Genomic DNA, 16,650 nt, shown 5'->3' with positions numbered 1-16,650 from the left:
AACCGGACATGGAACAACAGACTGGTTCCAAATTGGGAAAGGAGTAAGTCAAGGCTGTATATTGTCACCCTGCTTATTTAACTTATATGCAGAGTACATCATGTGAAATGCCAGGCTGGATGAAGCACAAGCTGTAATCAAGATTGCCGAGAGAAATATCAGTAACCTCAGATATGCAGATGACACCACGCTTATGGCAGAAAGTGAAGAGGAACTAAAGAGCCTCTTGATGGAAGTGAAAGAGGAGAGTGAAAAAGCTGGCTTAAAACTCAACATTCAGAAAACTAAAGATCTTGGCACCTGGTCCCATCACTTCATGGCAAATAGATGGGGGAACAGTGGAAACAGTGAGAAACTTTATTTTGGGGGGCTCCAAAATCACTGCTGTTGGTGATTGCAGCCATGAAATTAAAAGATGCTTGCTTCTTGGAAGAAAAGCTATGACCAACCTGGATAGCATATTCAAAAGCAGAGACATTACTTTACCGGCAAAGGTTGGTCTAGTCAAACCCATGGTTTTTCCAGTAGTCATGTATGGATATGAGAGTTGGACTATAAAGAAAGCTGAGCAACAAAGAATTGATGCTTTTGAACTGTGGTGCTAGGGAAGATTCTTGAGAGTCCCTTGGACTGCAAGGAGATCCAACCAGTCCATCCTAAAAGAAATCAGTCCTGAATGTTCATTGGAAGGACTGATGCTGAAGCTTACACTCTAATACTTTGGTCACCTGATGTGAAGAACTGACTCATTGGAAAAGACCCTGATGCTGGGAAATTTGAAAGCAGGAGGAGAAGAGAATGACACAGGATGAGATGGTTGGATGGCATCACTGACTTGATAGACATGAGTTTGAGTAAGCTCCCAGAGTTGGTGATGGACAGGGAAGCCTGGCATGCTGCAGTCATGGGATTGCAGAGAGTCAGACACACCCAAACAACTGAACTGAAGTGATAGTTTATTTGGATATCCTTAGTTTGTACTTCGGAGAAGGCAATGGCACCCCACTCCAGTACTCTTGCCTGGAAAATCCCATGGACGGAGGAGCCTGGTAGGCTGCAGTCCATGGGGTCGCTAAGAGTTAGGCACGACTGAGAGACTTCACTTTCACTTTTCACTTTCATGCATTGGAGAAGGAAATGGCAACCCACTCCAGTATTCTTGCCTGGAGAATCCCAGGGACAGAGGAGCCTAGTGGGCTGCCATCTATGGGGGTCACACACAGTCGGACACGACTGAAGTGACTTAGCAGTAGCAGCAGCAGTTTGTACTTAGGAGCTTCTTTGGGTGGCCTTGTGGGTGTGGTGTGCCTGCCTTTCAGGAACATACCATATACAATAGCTAGAACATGGAAGGAACCTAGATATCCATCAACAGAATAATGGATAAAAAGTTGTGGTACAAGATATACAAGCTAGATTTAGAAAAGGCAGAGGAACCAGAGATCAAATTGCCAACATACACTGGATCCTAGAAAAAGCAAGAGAATTCCAAAACTACTTTTGCTAAAGCCTTTGACTGTTGGGCATGGCACAACGGACTAGTTCAAAATTGGGAATGGAGTATGTCAATGCTGTATATTGTCACCCTGCATATTTAACTTATATACAGAGCAAATCATGCAAAATGCCAGGGTGGATGAATCACAAGCTGGAATCAAGATTGCCAGGAGAAATAGCAACAGCCTCAGAAATACAGATGATAGCAGTTTAATGGCAGAAAGTGAAGAGGAACTAAAGAGCCTCTTGATGAAAGTGAAAAAGGAGAGTGAAAAAGCTGGCTTAAAACTCAACTTTCAGAAAACGAATATCATGGCATCTGGTCACACCACTTCATGGCAAATAGATGGGGAAAATGTGGAAACAGTGACAGATTTCATTTTCTTGGTCTCCAAAATCAATGCAGATGGTGACTGCAGCCACAAAATTATAAGATTCTTGCTCCTTGGAAGTATAGGTATGACAAACCTAGATAGTGTATTCGGAGAAGGCAATGCCGACCCACTCCAGTGTTCTTGCCTGGAGAATCCCAGGGATAGGGCAGCCTGGTCGGCTGCCATCTATGGGGTTGCACAGAGTCGAACATGACTGAAGCAATTTAGCAGCAGGAGTTTGTACTTAATGTCCTTTTTCTGTTCCAGGATCTCACACAGGATACCACATTACAGTTACTGTTACCTGATATCAAGGGTACATACTGTCAGTGTGATTTGTGATTGTTGATGATGACATTTTTACCTAACACCTGGGTGAAACCTGTTAGGTTTCTCCAAGGTAACTTATTCTCTCTCCCCCCACTTCAAAAGGTTCTGTTTGGAAGGAAGTCATTGTGCACTGCCTACAGTAAAAGATGGGGGGGGGGGTTATGCTCCATCTCCTAAAGGGTGAAATATCTACATAATTTACCTGGAGTTTTTCTGCAAGGGAGATTTGCATTTTTACCCCCATGTACTGGATAAAGAATCTGCTCTCAATGCAGGAGACACCAGAGACATAGGTTCAGTCCCTGGGTTAGGAAGATCCCCTGGAGGAGGAAATGGCAACCTACTCTAGTACTCTTGCCTGGAAAATCCCATGGACAAAGGATCCTGGCACATTACAGTCCATAGGGTCACAGAGAGTCAGGCACAATTGAACATGCACACATGCTTTTTTCCTTCTGCCCATGTATTACTTTACTCAATCTTCTATTTTTTATACTTTGGTTAACAAGCTTATGCTACTTTCATTTTGTTGCTCAGATTGTCCTGGTTCTGGCCATGGGGAGCTCTTTCTTGTTTCCCAGTGCCCCCTTTAACATACTTTCATCAGTGGGGGTAGTTTTGTTTTGTTTTTAAAGAGTGTCCGTCCTTTTCTCCTTTCTTTTTTAAATAACCCCAGTCCCCATAGAAGTTGACTCTAGGAAAATTAACAATGCTCCCTTTCCCAGGTAATCGGATTCCTGTACTGATGGAGAAAAGTGCCTTACCTGCAGGGGGCTGAGGGGGAGGCATCAGGGAATCAAAGGTTGAATAAGACACCTGTCCCAGCCCTCCTGAATTTTAGCTGAGTAGGTCACACACCTAATTAATTAATTTGGGATTCAAGCACAAATCTGTTAGGCTTGAAAACTTCTGTTATTTGTTCTGTTTTAGACTGCATACAACTGAGAAGACTTAGAGGGTAAACACCTCAGAAGTAGAGGATAAAACTTTAAAAAGACTAGTAAGAAAGCTGTTTTCAAAATTTTCTACTGAAGAAACTAACTCCTTTAAGCTATTTTTGGTTATATTAGCCAACTTCTGATTTCTCACTGCAAATTGTCATTTTTCAAATTCTAATAGAGGATTTACTATCTATCAGTAACAATCAGTGGCATAGTACAATATTTTCATTCTGCATTTTTACTAGATGCCACCTCAAATTTTTGAAGGTTAGGGGGTATTAAATTATGAATATATACTATTGCTTGGTATTTTATCATAATGGACATTAAATTATGTTGCACTGAGCACTGCTACTTTATTCTCTGGGCTGATTTAAATGATGCCAATCTAAAAACTATGTTACTCCGAGGGATGGCAAGTGACTGAAACAGAGCATCTCTGTCATCTCGTTTCTCCAGTGTGAGTAGGGAATGATGACCTAGTGATTTAGTTAAAGACACTGAAACTGCCGCCCTCTTTTGCCTCACTTAAGTTTCAAGATTATAATTTATTATTACAGTAAAAAGTGCTTAATGTTGGTTCTTAAAGAAGAGAAAGACTGAGTCTCAGACTGGGTGTATCCTTTGAAACTGTCAAGCCATTTTGGTAAAAGATATTTCAAACTGGGTTTGTACTAGTCAGTTGGTACAATTTAGTTGGTCATGGCCATTAAAAAAAATCAATGATTACCTGTTTTATGAAACTTACCTCAGTTGTATAAGTCTGTATGCAAGATCATGGTATAAAATATATTTCATACTGAGGTTAAATGTTCAAAGAAGTTGAGAATCACTGCTGGAAGGGGACTTCTCTCTAATCCTCCTGCTTTCCCTCCACCCATAACTTCCACAACTTCATGGCAGGATATTTCAATCTTCTGAAAATTTGAGTCATGGAGAACATTTTGGGAAGCTGAGATAGGAGGTAGTAGGGACAAGGCAACACTCTCACACTTCACTCTTGAGCTGGGGAGTGTAGTTAGAACATTAAAAATATTTCAACTCCTTATTTCAGCTCTTATGGAGGACAGAACCCATCAATGAAAACGGGTGACTATGAAACAAAAACATTTATTGTTACACATTCTTTTACAGTTAAAACACTGTATACATTTCAGTGTCCTCTCCGGCTTCTTATTTTTAATCCTTCGAGACAGGTTTGCATATGGATGTAGCCTTAGATTGTTGGGTACATATTTTCCTACACCCCCGCCCCCGCTTTTTCATTTGAGAGGTCTTCAAAGCCGTTAACAGAGTCTATGCAACTCCCGGCCCGATTGGCCGGCTGATCTTAAGGAGTGAAGCACCTTCCGTGCTGGCGGGTGGGTGCAAGAAGGAGGAGGCTGAAGGCTCTTGTGTCGGGTAATGCTCAAAGGACCCTCATCACTGCACTACGTTGGGAGGCAGGAAGGGCGCTCTGAAGTAGGGAGAGAAAGGGTCTGAAGAGGGGCGGCAGAGTCCATCACACAAGGACCCAGAAACTTCAATAAAAGGCAAAGTGCATCTTTGCCGGACAGTGTGGGAAAGGACAAATCGGCAAAAGTTAAAGACCACCATCTACAAGGGGGACCCCGAGCGTCTCAGCTTCTTGGAACACTCAACACAGGCTTCCAGCCCGGAGCCAGGTAGAGCGGCCGCTACCTCCCCGGCATCTGCAGAACCTGCTCCTCCATGAACTTGCCTAGAGCTGAGCGCCTTCGCCCTACACCTCCGCGCCGCCTCCGGGGCTCCGATGCGGAAGATGGTGAGATCGATATCCTGGGAGAGGGGGAAGATGAAGAGGAGGAGGAAGATGAACCCGAGGGAAGTCAGCGGTTCCCAGAGCCTCTGCACCAGCCGCAGCCGCAGGAGGCGCGGCAGAGGGCTGGCGCGCTTCCCGGAGAGCGCACCGAGAGCAGCGGCGGCCCGAGCAACTCTTCCGAATTCTGCCCCAAGTTCGGGGTTTCGACCGGGTCTACAGCGGTCTCTCGGGACGCCCCGCAGCCGGCGAAGCCCCCCTACTCTTACATCGCGCTCATCACCATGGCCATTCTGCAGAGCCCGCACAAGCGCCTCACGCTCAGCGGCATCTGTGCCTTCATCAGTGGCCGCTTCCCTTATTATCGCCGCAAGTTCCCCGCCTGGCAGAATAGCATTCGCCACAACCTCTCCCTCAATGATTGCTTCGTCAAGATCCCCCGCGAGCCAGGACACCCGGGCAAGGGCAACTACTGGAGCCTGGACCCCGCCTCGCAGGACATGTTTGACAACGGCAGCTTCCTTCGGCGCAGGAAGCGCTTCAAGCGCCACCACCCACCTCCCGGAGCCCACCTGCACCACCCTTTCCCCCTGTCCGCTGCGCCCGCTGCTCTGCACGGCCCCTACCCGGGCATGCTGCTTGGGCCCCCGGCCCCGCCACAGCCTGTCCCTGGGGCCTATCCCGTCTCCACCCCTGGGAGCCGCCAGTGCGCGCTGCTACATCCTCACCCCCTCCGCTACCTGCTGCTCTCCGCCCCGGCCTACGCTGAGGTTCTCAGGAAAGAGCAAGGCGGGGATATGGGGACCCCCGGCGCCCTTCCGGCGCTGCAGCCCACGTTAGACTCCCAGCCTTGGGAAGAGAGCAAGGGGCCGGCGTCGCGGCCAGCTGGCGAATGCACCTCCTTCAGCATCGAGAGTATCATGCAAGGGGTCCAGGGAGCGGGTGCAGGCGCCGCGCAGAGTCTGCCCCCGACCCCTTGGGGTTACTGCCACCTGCTGCAGCGTTCGTCGTGCCTGTTGCATCCTCAGGCCGCTGCCCCCTTGCTCCATGTATCCGCTGCCCGGACAATTTTGAAGCAGCAGCAGCAGGATTGTACTAGCGGCTCCGCTCCCAGCAAGGGCGCTCTGCTGGGCCGTCACCTGTCCGCCACCGCGGCGCTGCTGGGGTGTCAGTCCGGAGCAGAGGGCTCCAGGCTGACGTCTCTGGTCGCCCTTTCGGGCGGAGAGGGGACCTCACCTGCCTTTTGAATAGCACCACCAGTCCCGGAGCTACTAAGTAAGGCGGACGGGGAGCCAACCAGGAGGGCGGAGCCATCCGAGGTCGTCCTGTCCTCGCCATGGCGCACTTCACTTTGCACACTAGGCTTGCGTGTATCAGAATCCTGCCGCCGGGCAACCACAAATATCGGTTGGCATGGCGTCAGCGTCACCTCGCCATTTCTTTTGCTGCCTCCAGTCCTGACTTCCAAGGCTTTTTCGATTTGCACATTTCCAGAGGAACTATGAGGAGAAGGAAATGGCACCCCACTCCAGTACTCTTGCCTGGAAAATCCCATGGACAGAGGAGCCTGGTAGGCTGCAATCCATGGGGTCGCTAAGAGTCGGACACGACTGAGCGACTTCACTTTCACTTTTCACTTTCATGCATTGGAGAAGGAAATGGCAACCCACTCCAGTGTTCTTGCCTGGAGAATCCCAGGGATGGGGGAGCCTGGTGGGCTGCCGTCTATGGGGTCGCACAGAGTCAGGCACGACTGAAGTGACTTAGCAGCAGCAGCAGCAGCAGCAGAGGACATATGAACGTGAGTGGGGCGTTTTGTTCTGGTGTTAAAAGCAAAACAAAGTAAATCGTCCAATGCACTGTGTTTCCCCCGTCTTCACTCCCGAGGAACTGCAAGTATTATTCCCAAGTCCAGTGCAGAATGCTTGTGCCCTTTATGCCTTCCTGAAATTGATGTGTAATGAGTAGAATTTTAATTGCAGAGGATTTATTTCCTATCTGTGTGTCTGATGTGCCATCTTCCGTGGAACAGTGTTAAAATTAAACCTAACTGTACAGACTAAATAAAGTGCTAAAACATTACACGATATGGTTTATGTTATTTCGCCTTCCAAGTGGAATTTAGAACTCCTTTAAAACTTAGTTCTTTCCTCTCAATTAAACAATTAATTTTATAACCCATATTCATTATGGACATAAGAAACAAATCTGTTTTCAAAATGGTTTGTAAAACTTGCGAATATTTGAAGTTGAAAAAATCCTGGTTTTTAAAATGCGGGATTTAGTATTTATGAAATCTATAAATAAAAAATAATTGGAAGCAATCTAACTATATATTCTCCATTTATTTTCCGTCTTTCTAAAGCATTGATTTTTTTTTTCTCCCAACTAAACTGAAGGGTGATATGAGGTGAATCTTAAATGTAGTGGCCAAAGTTTATTCAGGAAAAATAAAAGGCAATTTAAAAATAGAAATTTAAAAACTAGAGCCCAGAGAAAAGGGAAATATCAAACGAAGCATTCGGATCCTGGATATTTGCAGTTTTGAAAACTCTTTCTCTGTACCTTCTATAAACTTCTATTCCCTTTCTTTAGAATAGAAAGAAGTTAAAAAAAAAAATCTGAAAGGACTTTGCCACCAGGAAGGTTTCACTGTATTTGGTTTCAGGGAGGGAGGCAAACAAAACGAAGATGTCCATCAAGAAATAACTCTCGCCAGAAAAAAGCGAATTTCTAGACACCCTGCAGCTCTTGCGGTCCTGCGCAGGTCTCAGGTTTCAAAAGAATCGTGTTCCTTGCGGGTTTTGAAGAAGTTCCTCTGTGAATGTAAGCTGGTTGAAGTTCCTCTGTGAATGTAAGCTGGTTCCCCGCCGTCTACTACCCTGCCCCAAGTGAGAATTTCTCTTTCCGGGAGGGAGGGATCACACAGAGACGTTTTTAGAGCTGTGTAATTGACCGTTTTTATCCCAGCTTCTCATTTCCGTCCCATCACTCTATCTAAGATCTCCACTTCCTCCCGGCTTGCAACAGTTTGTTCAGAGGGTGTTCTGGAAAGTTCCCAAGCTCAACCTTGGTAGCCGCCATACGCGTTTCTGCTTCCGATTCTGCCCTCCCTTCAACACCTGCAGCCACCGCCCGCAAGGCAGACACCACCAGTTGACTACGTCTGCTCTTGTTCTCGGCCTTCAGGCGATCCTCAAACCCCCCTACTCCCCCTTCTCCCTCCGTAGACTTTGCCAAATCCTGAACTCAGTCTGCCTCGCCCTCGTCACCTCAGCTTTAAGATCCTTTTCGCAAATTTTGCGGGTCCGGTGTCACCTAAATGCTTGGAAACAAGCGAGAATATAAAGGGAACCTATTTCATGCTAACGACTCACCCGTTCACATTCCAATTTCCCCCTGCCCCTTGTGCGAAAACTCTCCAGGCCTACATTCGTTCATTTGTACGAGCAATAAACGTCAGGGCGCGGGGCACAGCCGCGGAAGAGCCCAGAGCCGGCCGGAGTTTCTCCTGCGCGCCCCGCAGAACACGAGAGATTACGTTCTTCCCGCGGCCCCAGGCCAGAACAGCGGAGCCCGGAGCCCGGCCCAAGCCGGCCCCTCATTGCCTAATTACTACGACGAATCTTCGATTCTGTGGAAGAGTAAGTTAAACGTTCTCCTATCGAACGTGGCTCTCGGGTCACCTGCACGAAGCGCCGCGATCGCGCGGAGAGATCGGGCCTTCTCTGGGGCTTGCCGACCGGACCGGCGCCTGTGCGGCTGCTACAGAGGGCCCACCCACAACACCGAGCCCTGGCGGAGCCCTCGGAGCTCGGCGGCCTGGCTGCGCCAGGCCGGCCTTGTGGCGGCGCAGTTCCTGGGCTGGGCGGCCTGCGGCGGGAACATGCGGAGGGCGCGCCATGCTCTGCGCGGTGAGTCGGCCGGGCCGAGTTCTGGAACGCGCTGAGCGCGAGGCCGCGCCTCTGGTTCCAGGTCCGGCTCCGAGGCCTCTGTACAGGCATCAGGGCTCCTCCCAGGCCCGGAGCTCTGTCCACCCTGCGGCTGACCTGGGCCCAAGGCTTGGGCAAGAACGCGGGCCCTTCTGAGACAGGACTGATTGGAAGCGTCCAGAGCTGCCGGGGTAGTGGAGCCTCAGGGCTGGAGCTCAGTGAGAAGGATTTGGGAATCACAAAGAGACCAGGGCGAGGTTAGAAGAAAAAACAAGGAAAAGTCACTTTCCCCGGGGTGGTGGTGTAGTCGCTAAGTCCTGTCGGACTCTTTGCGACCCTGTAGACTGTAGCCTGCCCGGCTCCTCTGTCTGGAGTGGGTTGCCATTTCCTTCCCCAGGGGATCTTCCTGACCCAGGGATCGAACACGAGTCTCCTGCATTACAGCCAGATTCTTTACTGACTGAGCCACCAGGCAAACCCTTGGGTCCAGCCCGCTAATAATAACACTAATATTATTAACAATAGTGGCTAATCCTGATCTGCTCCCTGTCTGCGGAGCAATGGATTTCCCTTTAACCTTCCTAGCACCCAATGAAGACGACACAATGAAATCTCCATCATATAAAGAAGAAATCTGGACTTAGAGAAATTAAGAAACTCGCCCGAGGACCTTAGGCGGTGGTACTGGGCTCTGTCGGGTTTCTCAACTACTAACCGCCATGGGCGTCTGTCAGCTTACAATACCTGGGCCTCGAGTAGGCCTCAGAGGCTGTGGCGACCCGGGTCCTAGAGCCTACATCCAGGCTCCTGGTCTCTGGCCCCTTGCGTCAGGAGGCGTCTTTCTTTCCTCAAGAGCCGGATGCCCTAAGGACACGCGCCGTGCCTTCCCCAGCCCGGCGCCCGGGCTCTGCGTTTCCCTAGGAAGCTAGGAAGCGCCTGGGCGGAGCGGAGGGAAGATCAAGGAGCGGCCCGGCACTGGCCATGCCCGGCCCACGCCAAACTAGAGGACTTAGTTTAACCCAAGGTCGTCAGTGAGGAGTCAGCCGAGAGTCCTTAGTGAGTTTTTCCTCCTCAGCAGGATTTTCGCTCTTTCCCCTCGTGATCTCCAGGAACCCAGGCACCCTCCATGTACGTAACGGGACCCCATCCGTCCGCCTGCCGTCCCGGGGCCGCTGCCTCCTCCCCAGCCGCCCGCGCATCTTGGAGGTGGAGGTACGCCCGCGCTGCCCAGCCAAGCCCCGGTTCTCTTCGGAATCTTGACCCTGCGCTTCACCTCACGCTCCGCGGGGGCCTGGATCCTGACAGCGCGGAAGGGACCCTGATGTGCCCAGGTTGTCGGGCGCGGCCGGCCTGGCGAAAGGCGATGAGGGGTGGGGACTCCGGGCTGAGGAAGGACTAGCCCTCAGTCCCCCGCAGCCGGCAGGAATAGGAGTGCAGGTGGGGCCCCCGCAGAGAAGGAAGGAGGGCGTCTGTGGATTGGGCGGACTGGACCCCAAGGTGGTCCGAGGCTGCTAGCCTGGGGGCCTGCACGCCCCACGTAGGTGCGGCGTGGCACCGCGATAACGTGAGTTTCGCCCGGTTCCTGCGTACAGTGGTTGTGCGGTACTGGCTTATTCAAGGGAATGTAGCTAATGATTCAGGAACCTCTCTCGGCTCCTAAACCAGGCATCGGCCTAAACCAGACACTCCCTCTCATTCATTTTGACATGGATGAAATAACGGACTGTAGAATATCTAGAGGTACAGCGGACGCTACGGTAATTAGAATCAAAGCACAATAAGAATTAACACAGTCTGGGGGAGGGAGATAGAGCACATTTCGTTTTCTAATAATTTGCACCCTGCTTCACATTTTATGGTAGTGTGAGGAACTTCTAGTCCTCATCCCCGCAACTCCCAGCATTTAGGAAGAATGTTCAGAAATGTCTTCCCACGTAAATATATGATTCCAGTCTGAATGGTAAAATTACTCTAATTGCTAATGTCACCTTGTAATTTCTACAAAAATAGGTTAGTCTTAATGGCCACGTTTTCATATCAGCACTGATATTAAGTGGGTTTAAACATTAATTCGGGACTTCCCTGGTGGCTCAGACGGTAAAGCGTCTGTCTACAATGCGGAAGACACGAGTTCGATCCCTGGGTTGGGAAGATCCCCTGGAGAAGGAAATGGCAGTCCACTCCAGGACTATTGCCTGGAAAATCCCCTGGACAGAGGAGCCTGGTAGGCTATAGCCCATGGGGTCACAAAGAGTCGGACACGACTGAGCCGACTTCACTTCACTTCAAACATTAATTCGGAGAAGGCGATGGCATCCCGCTCCAGTACTCTTGCCTGGAAAATCCCGTGGACGGAAAAGCCTGGTAGGCTACAGTCCATGGGGTCGCGAAGAGTCGGACACGACTGAGCGACTTTACTTTCACTTTTCATTTTCATGCATTGGAGAAGAAAATGGCAACCCACTCCAGTGTTCTTGCCTGGAGAATCCCAGTGACAGAGGAGCCTGTGGGCTGCCGTCTGTGGGGTCGCACAGAGTCGGACACGACTGAGGCGACTTAGCAGCAGCAGCAAACATTAATTGAGTTCATATACACCACCAGGTGTAAAGAACTTAAATAAGTGATAGCTATTAATACCAAAATTTGCCCTCCCCTCAAAAAAAAACAAAACAAAACCAAACAGAACCTACAGGGAAATTAGGTGTAGGAAAAGGAAAACGATTTGAAGACCCAGTCGAAATTCAGTAACACCAGCTTCCTGTTGCTCAGCTGTTTTAACATAATTAAGGTTTATATGTTAAAATGAATGCTTATAAAAGACGTACTTAGTTATAAACTTCCTTTTCTTATTTGTTCTTAGAATGCAGGGTATGCTTATTGAAATCAGTAATTAAATCTATTTGGGGATAGTTATGATTTATTCTAACAGTGAAGCAGTTTCTGTTCAGGCAAAGAGAACAATGAGATTGAATTAAGCATGATTAAAATTAATTCCTTTTCTTTAGATACTGTCATTTTACTACCAGTAACTATGTCTATATTCAAAGCCATGCTTATGACCAATAGTTCTTAAAATTAAATTGACTGTATTATTATGTTATTCATGGTATCTGTTGTGTAAGAGACATTGTGCCATATTTCAAGCTGTGTTTATTTTTTCATTTATAAAACTTTTTCTATAATGGAAGCTTCCAAACATATAAAGAGATTAACATAATTAACCTCTATATATCTCTTTGTTAGGCCAGTTTTGTTTCTTATTTACCCTCTGACAGTCCTCTCCCACTGGATTATTTTGAATCAAACCCCAGATATCTTATCATTCCATCTACAAATATTTTTGAAAATTTCTCTAAAAGATAAGAATTACATCGTTGTTACCACAGTGTCATTATCACCATATCTAAATAATTCATTAATAGTGTCAATTTATCCAGGCTATGCTTAAATATCTTCTATTCTCTCAAAACAAATTTTGATTAGTTGGCTGGTCTGAATTTGGATGCAAATAAGGGCTACACATTATATTTGTTTGATATAGTCTCTTCTGTCTCTTTTAGGTTTCATCAATTCTTTTTCTTTAAATTGCATTTTTGTGGAAGAATCTGGACTATCTCCAAGAATTTGACATTTGTGAACTTGCGGTTACAAGCAATGTTTTTATAATATTTAGAGATATTTCCAGGGATAAGATTATTTGGACAACTGAATATTAGCAAATATTGATAATAATACTGTTTGCAGAGGGGGCAGAGCTTAGTTAAGATACCTTTAAGAGCAGAGCTAACTGTTGAGAAAGTATTATTAGGGTAAGCATGAGTCTGGGAAATGTAATTTTTTTCCTAAATGTAAATATAACATTCTCTTACAACTTTAAAAATGAAATTATTTCCCATGTATTTATAGAAATATAAAATTACCAATCAAATACTTCATCTAAAAATTTAAATCTAGTCTTATTTTGGCATGAATAAAGCTCTTTACACCTTTAAATTTTTAGTTGAAGTTCCAAAGACATTTTATATTTCAAAATTTTATGTTTTAGGGACTTCCCTGGCAGTCCAGTGGTTAAGACTCTGAGCTCCCAATGCAGGGGGCATAGGTTTGATCCCTGGTCTGGGAGCTAAGACCCAACATGCTGCAGGCCCCATCCCACAAATTGTTTTATATTGTTTTGTATTTTAGAATGAAAAGTGGTGACATTAAGTGAGATCAGGGATAGGGTAATTGCATAAATTCTGTGCTCATGAGAAGAAAATTCATTTTAGGATAAGTCTAAATTGAACAGACTTATGAAAGAAATTAGACTAAACAGAAAAAAATTCACTTTAAGAAATATATTTACTAAAAATTATATGCCTACTAAATTCAATTTCCATTTTTCTGTTGTACATTTGGGTTTTGTTATCGTTTGTCTCATTCTGCAGTTCTTTGTAGAAGTTTTGGTGTTCCCAGTCTCTGGAATCCCTATGTAGATAGAGACCAAGTTTTAGTCATCTTAGTATCTCATGAAATTAATTTGATTCTGTTGTATCTGTCATACTGATGTTTGTAAAAATGTGTTACGTATTTTGGGCTCTGATTTGTTTAGATGGATCTAACTATTATCCAAATTATTGTTGTTCAAAAAGTATTATTCACCTAGAACAAATAGAGATTTTAGGTAAAACTAGATTTGGGTATTCTAATACATTAATTAATAGATTACTTTGTTAGTACCTGTTAAGTAAGCAGGTGGTGTTTTATATAATGTTGGGTATTTTTTGCTTATCTGAATTTCCTAATTCACTGCATTTGGCACTTAATATAATATTACATACCATATCACATGGTGTATACAAATATATGTATATATTTTATGTTCAGTAGCTTTCAAACTTTAATTCTGGAATCGATTTCCAATGTTTTCTTAAACCATTTAAATACCGGCTATAGGGAACAGCTTCTGTTTGTTAAAATAAAATGTAGATTCCAGTTTTCTCAGGACTAACCTAGCTTCCAAGAATAGACGGTAGTGAGGAATTGGGTCTCTGGATGAAAAGTGTGTTGGTTTGCATTCCATTTCTGTCTCTTACTAGCTCTGCTGTCTTGGACAAACAGCCTCTCAATTTCCCCATCTATACAATGGTGATAATTTTAGATTTCGTTGTAAAGATCACCTGAAATAATGCATGTGAATGGTTAGTCGGGCAGGTTAAATACTCTAAACATCAGCTGTTAGTTAGTGATGATAATAACCATGATGTGTCCTTAAATATTGGTGGCATCTTCCCTGATACCTTCTTTCTTGTGTCCTGCTCGGTCTTCACATGGCGGACACTCTTTAGTTCCTGCCCCATATGGTTGATGTATAGGGCATGCCGTTTCTTTCCTGCCAGACAGTTCCCAGTGCAGATCTCCTGCTAACTTAGCTTAGCCTTCTGGTGTGAGGGACAAGCACGTGCACCATCGCTTCCCAAGGACCGGTGTAGTGAAGTACACACCCTTTGGGCGAACTGTTCCTGTTTACAAAGAGAACTGCTTTTGCCTGTCACCAAAGCCTCGGAAAATAACACGAAGTCACCACAACACCTCTAAAATTAGAATTCACACTTATAGAATAAAGGAGCATCCTTTCTTTGAATGAACCCCCTGCTTCATTTCTGCTCAGCTTGATTTTCACTTGATATGTTGGTTTATCTTTCATTCATTCATCTAGAAAGTATTCCTTGAGCAATTACTCTGTTAAGTACTGTGCTAGGAGCAACGGATAATACCATGATGAAGATGACTGAAGGAGTCCCCACCACCAGGGCTCAGAGTCCAGCAGAGGACACAGACAAGGAAGCAGGCAACTATAGGATTGTGTGATAGGGGCAATGCAGGGTAAACCCACGGTGTTGTAAGAACATGTAGAGGATGGCACATGTGTGCAGCTCAGTGGCAGAGGGCATCAGCTTCTTCAGGTCATACTTATCAACGATATTGAAGGTGAGGAGAAAGACATGGATTCTAGTTTGTTTTCATGGGTTCCAGTTGGCTCTGGTGGGTTTCCATCTGTCCCTGCTTTTCCCAGCATCATGTGTAGCTTCACTCGAGACAGATGCATTGTCTACCTGCAGTGACCTTTGGCCCCCACCAGGCACAAAGGCATCGGTCTCCTGTGGACTTCTTCACCAGCTCCTACAGTTACACATTGTCTAATCCTTGTAATAAATCCCTTATTGCATATTACTTGTCATGTTTCTGCTTCTTAGAATGAATCCTAATGTATAAATTCCCCATTAGGTTAAAAACACCTTGTGAAAATGGACCATGTGATATCCTTTTCCCTTTGAAGTCTAGACCAAGGATCAGTGAAATATTTTTTGCTCTGTGGGCCACTTATAATCAATCTCTCTCCCTTTATTTCACCTCTTCCTTCTCTTTCTCCTACTATTTTTACTTGTCCTCCTCTTCCTTTTTCTTTTCTTCTCTTCTCTCCTCTTCCTCTTAACAATCTTTAAAAAATGTGAAACTATTTTTTGCTCACAGGCAATACAAATGGGGCCCATAGTTTGCTGGCCCCGATGTGTTGTAGCTCAGTGGCTCTCAGAGAAGCGACACCACATTGTAGGGAGGGATTTTTGAGTTTTCTGTGCAGTGATTGGGAGGCATTACTGACATTTTTGGGGGTGAGATTTAGGGTTGATGAACATCCTGAAATAGTCCCACCCAAGAAAGAAAACCATTCATGGTATATGAATTTGAATCACCTTCTACAGTGGTCTACATTTGTAGCTGTTGCAGTCAGGTAATCTGCATGTTTAAATGTAAGCAGGTAACTAGTGACAGTCTTACTTAAGCATTTGGAAAAATTTTAATCTTTATTTCTGTAAGTACTTTTCTGTCCCTTCTTCCCGCAGTGATTCTAAACTCACATAATATTAGGACTTCCCAGGTGGTGCTAGTGGTGAAGAACCTGCCTGCCAATGCAGGAGGGCGTAAAAGACACAGGTTCGATCCCTGGGTTGGGAAGACGCCCTGGAGGAGGGCATGGCAACCCACTCCAGTATTCCTGCCTGGAGAATCCAATGGACTGAAGAGCCTGGCAGGCTGCAGCCCATAGGGACAGAGTCCAACACAACTGAAGTGACTTAGCACAAACACCCAAAGTTGTCCCATAGCCCACTGCTACTCTATTAGCCTCTTTTCTCTGTGTTTCATTTTGAGTAATTTGTATTGCTATGTTTTAAAATTTGTCTTTTTTTCCTGTGATGTTTAATTGGTCATTAATCCTATCCAATGTATTTTTTATCTCACACTTTATAATGTTCACCTCTAGAAGTATAATTTGAGTCTTTTCCTAGATTTTTCATGTCTCTGGTTTCAGTCTTTCCTATAGCTTCTGGAACATGTGGAATACAGTTGCAATAACTTCAAATGTATGCTAGTTCGGTCATGTCTGTCGTTTCTTGGATGGATTTTAATTAACCTTTGTGCCATATTTTCTGACCTCTTGACAGCCTTGATAATTTTTGATTGGATGATGACAGACATTGTGTGTTTTACATTTTTGGATAAGTGATAGGTTATAATCTCTTTTTTTCCTATAAATATTCTTAATCTTTAGTTTCTCATGCCATTAAGCTGCTTGGAAAGAGTCTGATCTTTTCAGATCTTGCTTTATTAAATGATAAGAACAGCATTTAGTGTAGGACTGCTTTGCTCCCTGCAGAGACAAAAACCCCTCTGAGTCCTCTACGCCTGCCTCATGAGTTGAGGTTTTCCGTTTCGGCTGATGGCAGCAGGCACTATTTGTTGCCCCGTGTGAACACCCA

The 16,650-nt window shown here is 45.7% G+C and overlaps 1 protein-coding gene across 1 annotated transcript; it reads left to right on the top strand.

Moving 5' to 3' along the window:
* Nucleotides 1-1,042: 1,042 nt before the first annotated feature.
* Nucleotides 1,043-7,003, top strand: LOC138432654 (forkhead box protein D4-like 1). Its single transcript, XM_069574113.1, has one exon. The coding sequence runs from the start codon at nt 4,853-4,855 to the stop codon at nt 6,164-6,166; it is 1,314 nt and encodes a 437-aa protein (XP_069430214.1). The 5' UTR covers nt 1,043-4,852; the 3' UTR covers nt 6,167-7,003.
* Nucleotides 7,004-16,650: the final 9,647 nt, after the last annotated feature.

The sequence above is a fragment of the Ovis canadensis genome, chromosome 2 (genome assembly GCF_042477335.2).
Source record: "Ovis canadensis isolate MfBH-ARS-UI-01 breed Bighorn chromosome 2, ARS-UI_OviCan_v2, whole genome shotgun sequence".
NCBI lineage: Eukaryota > Metazoa > Chordata > Mammalia > Artiodactyla > Bovidae > Ovis > Ovis canadensis.
The sequence above is the reverse complement of the archived record's forward strand: the minus strand, read 5'-3'. Positions and strand labels throughout refer to the sequence as shown.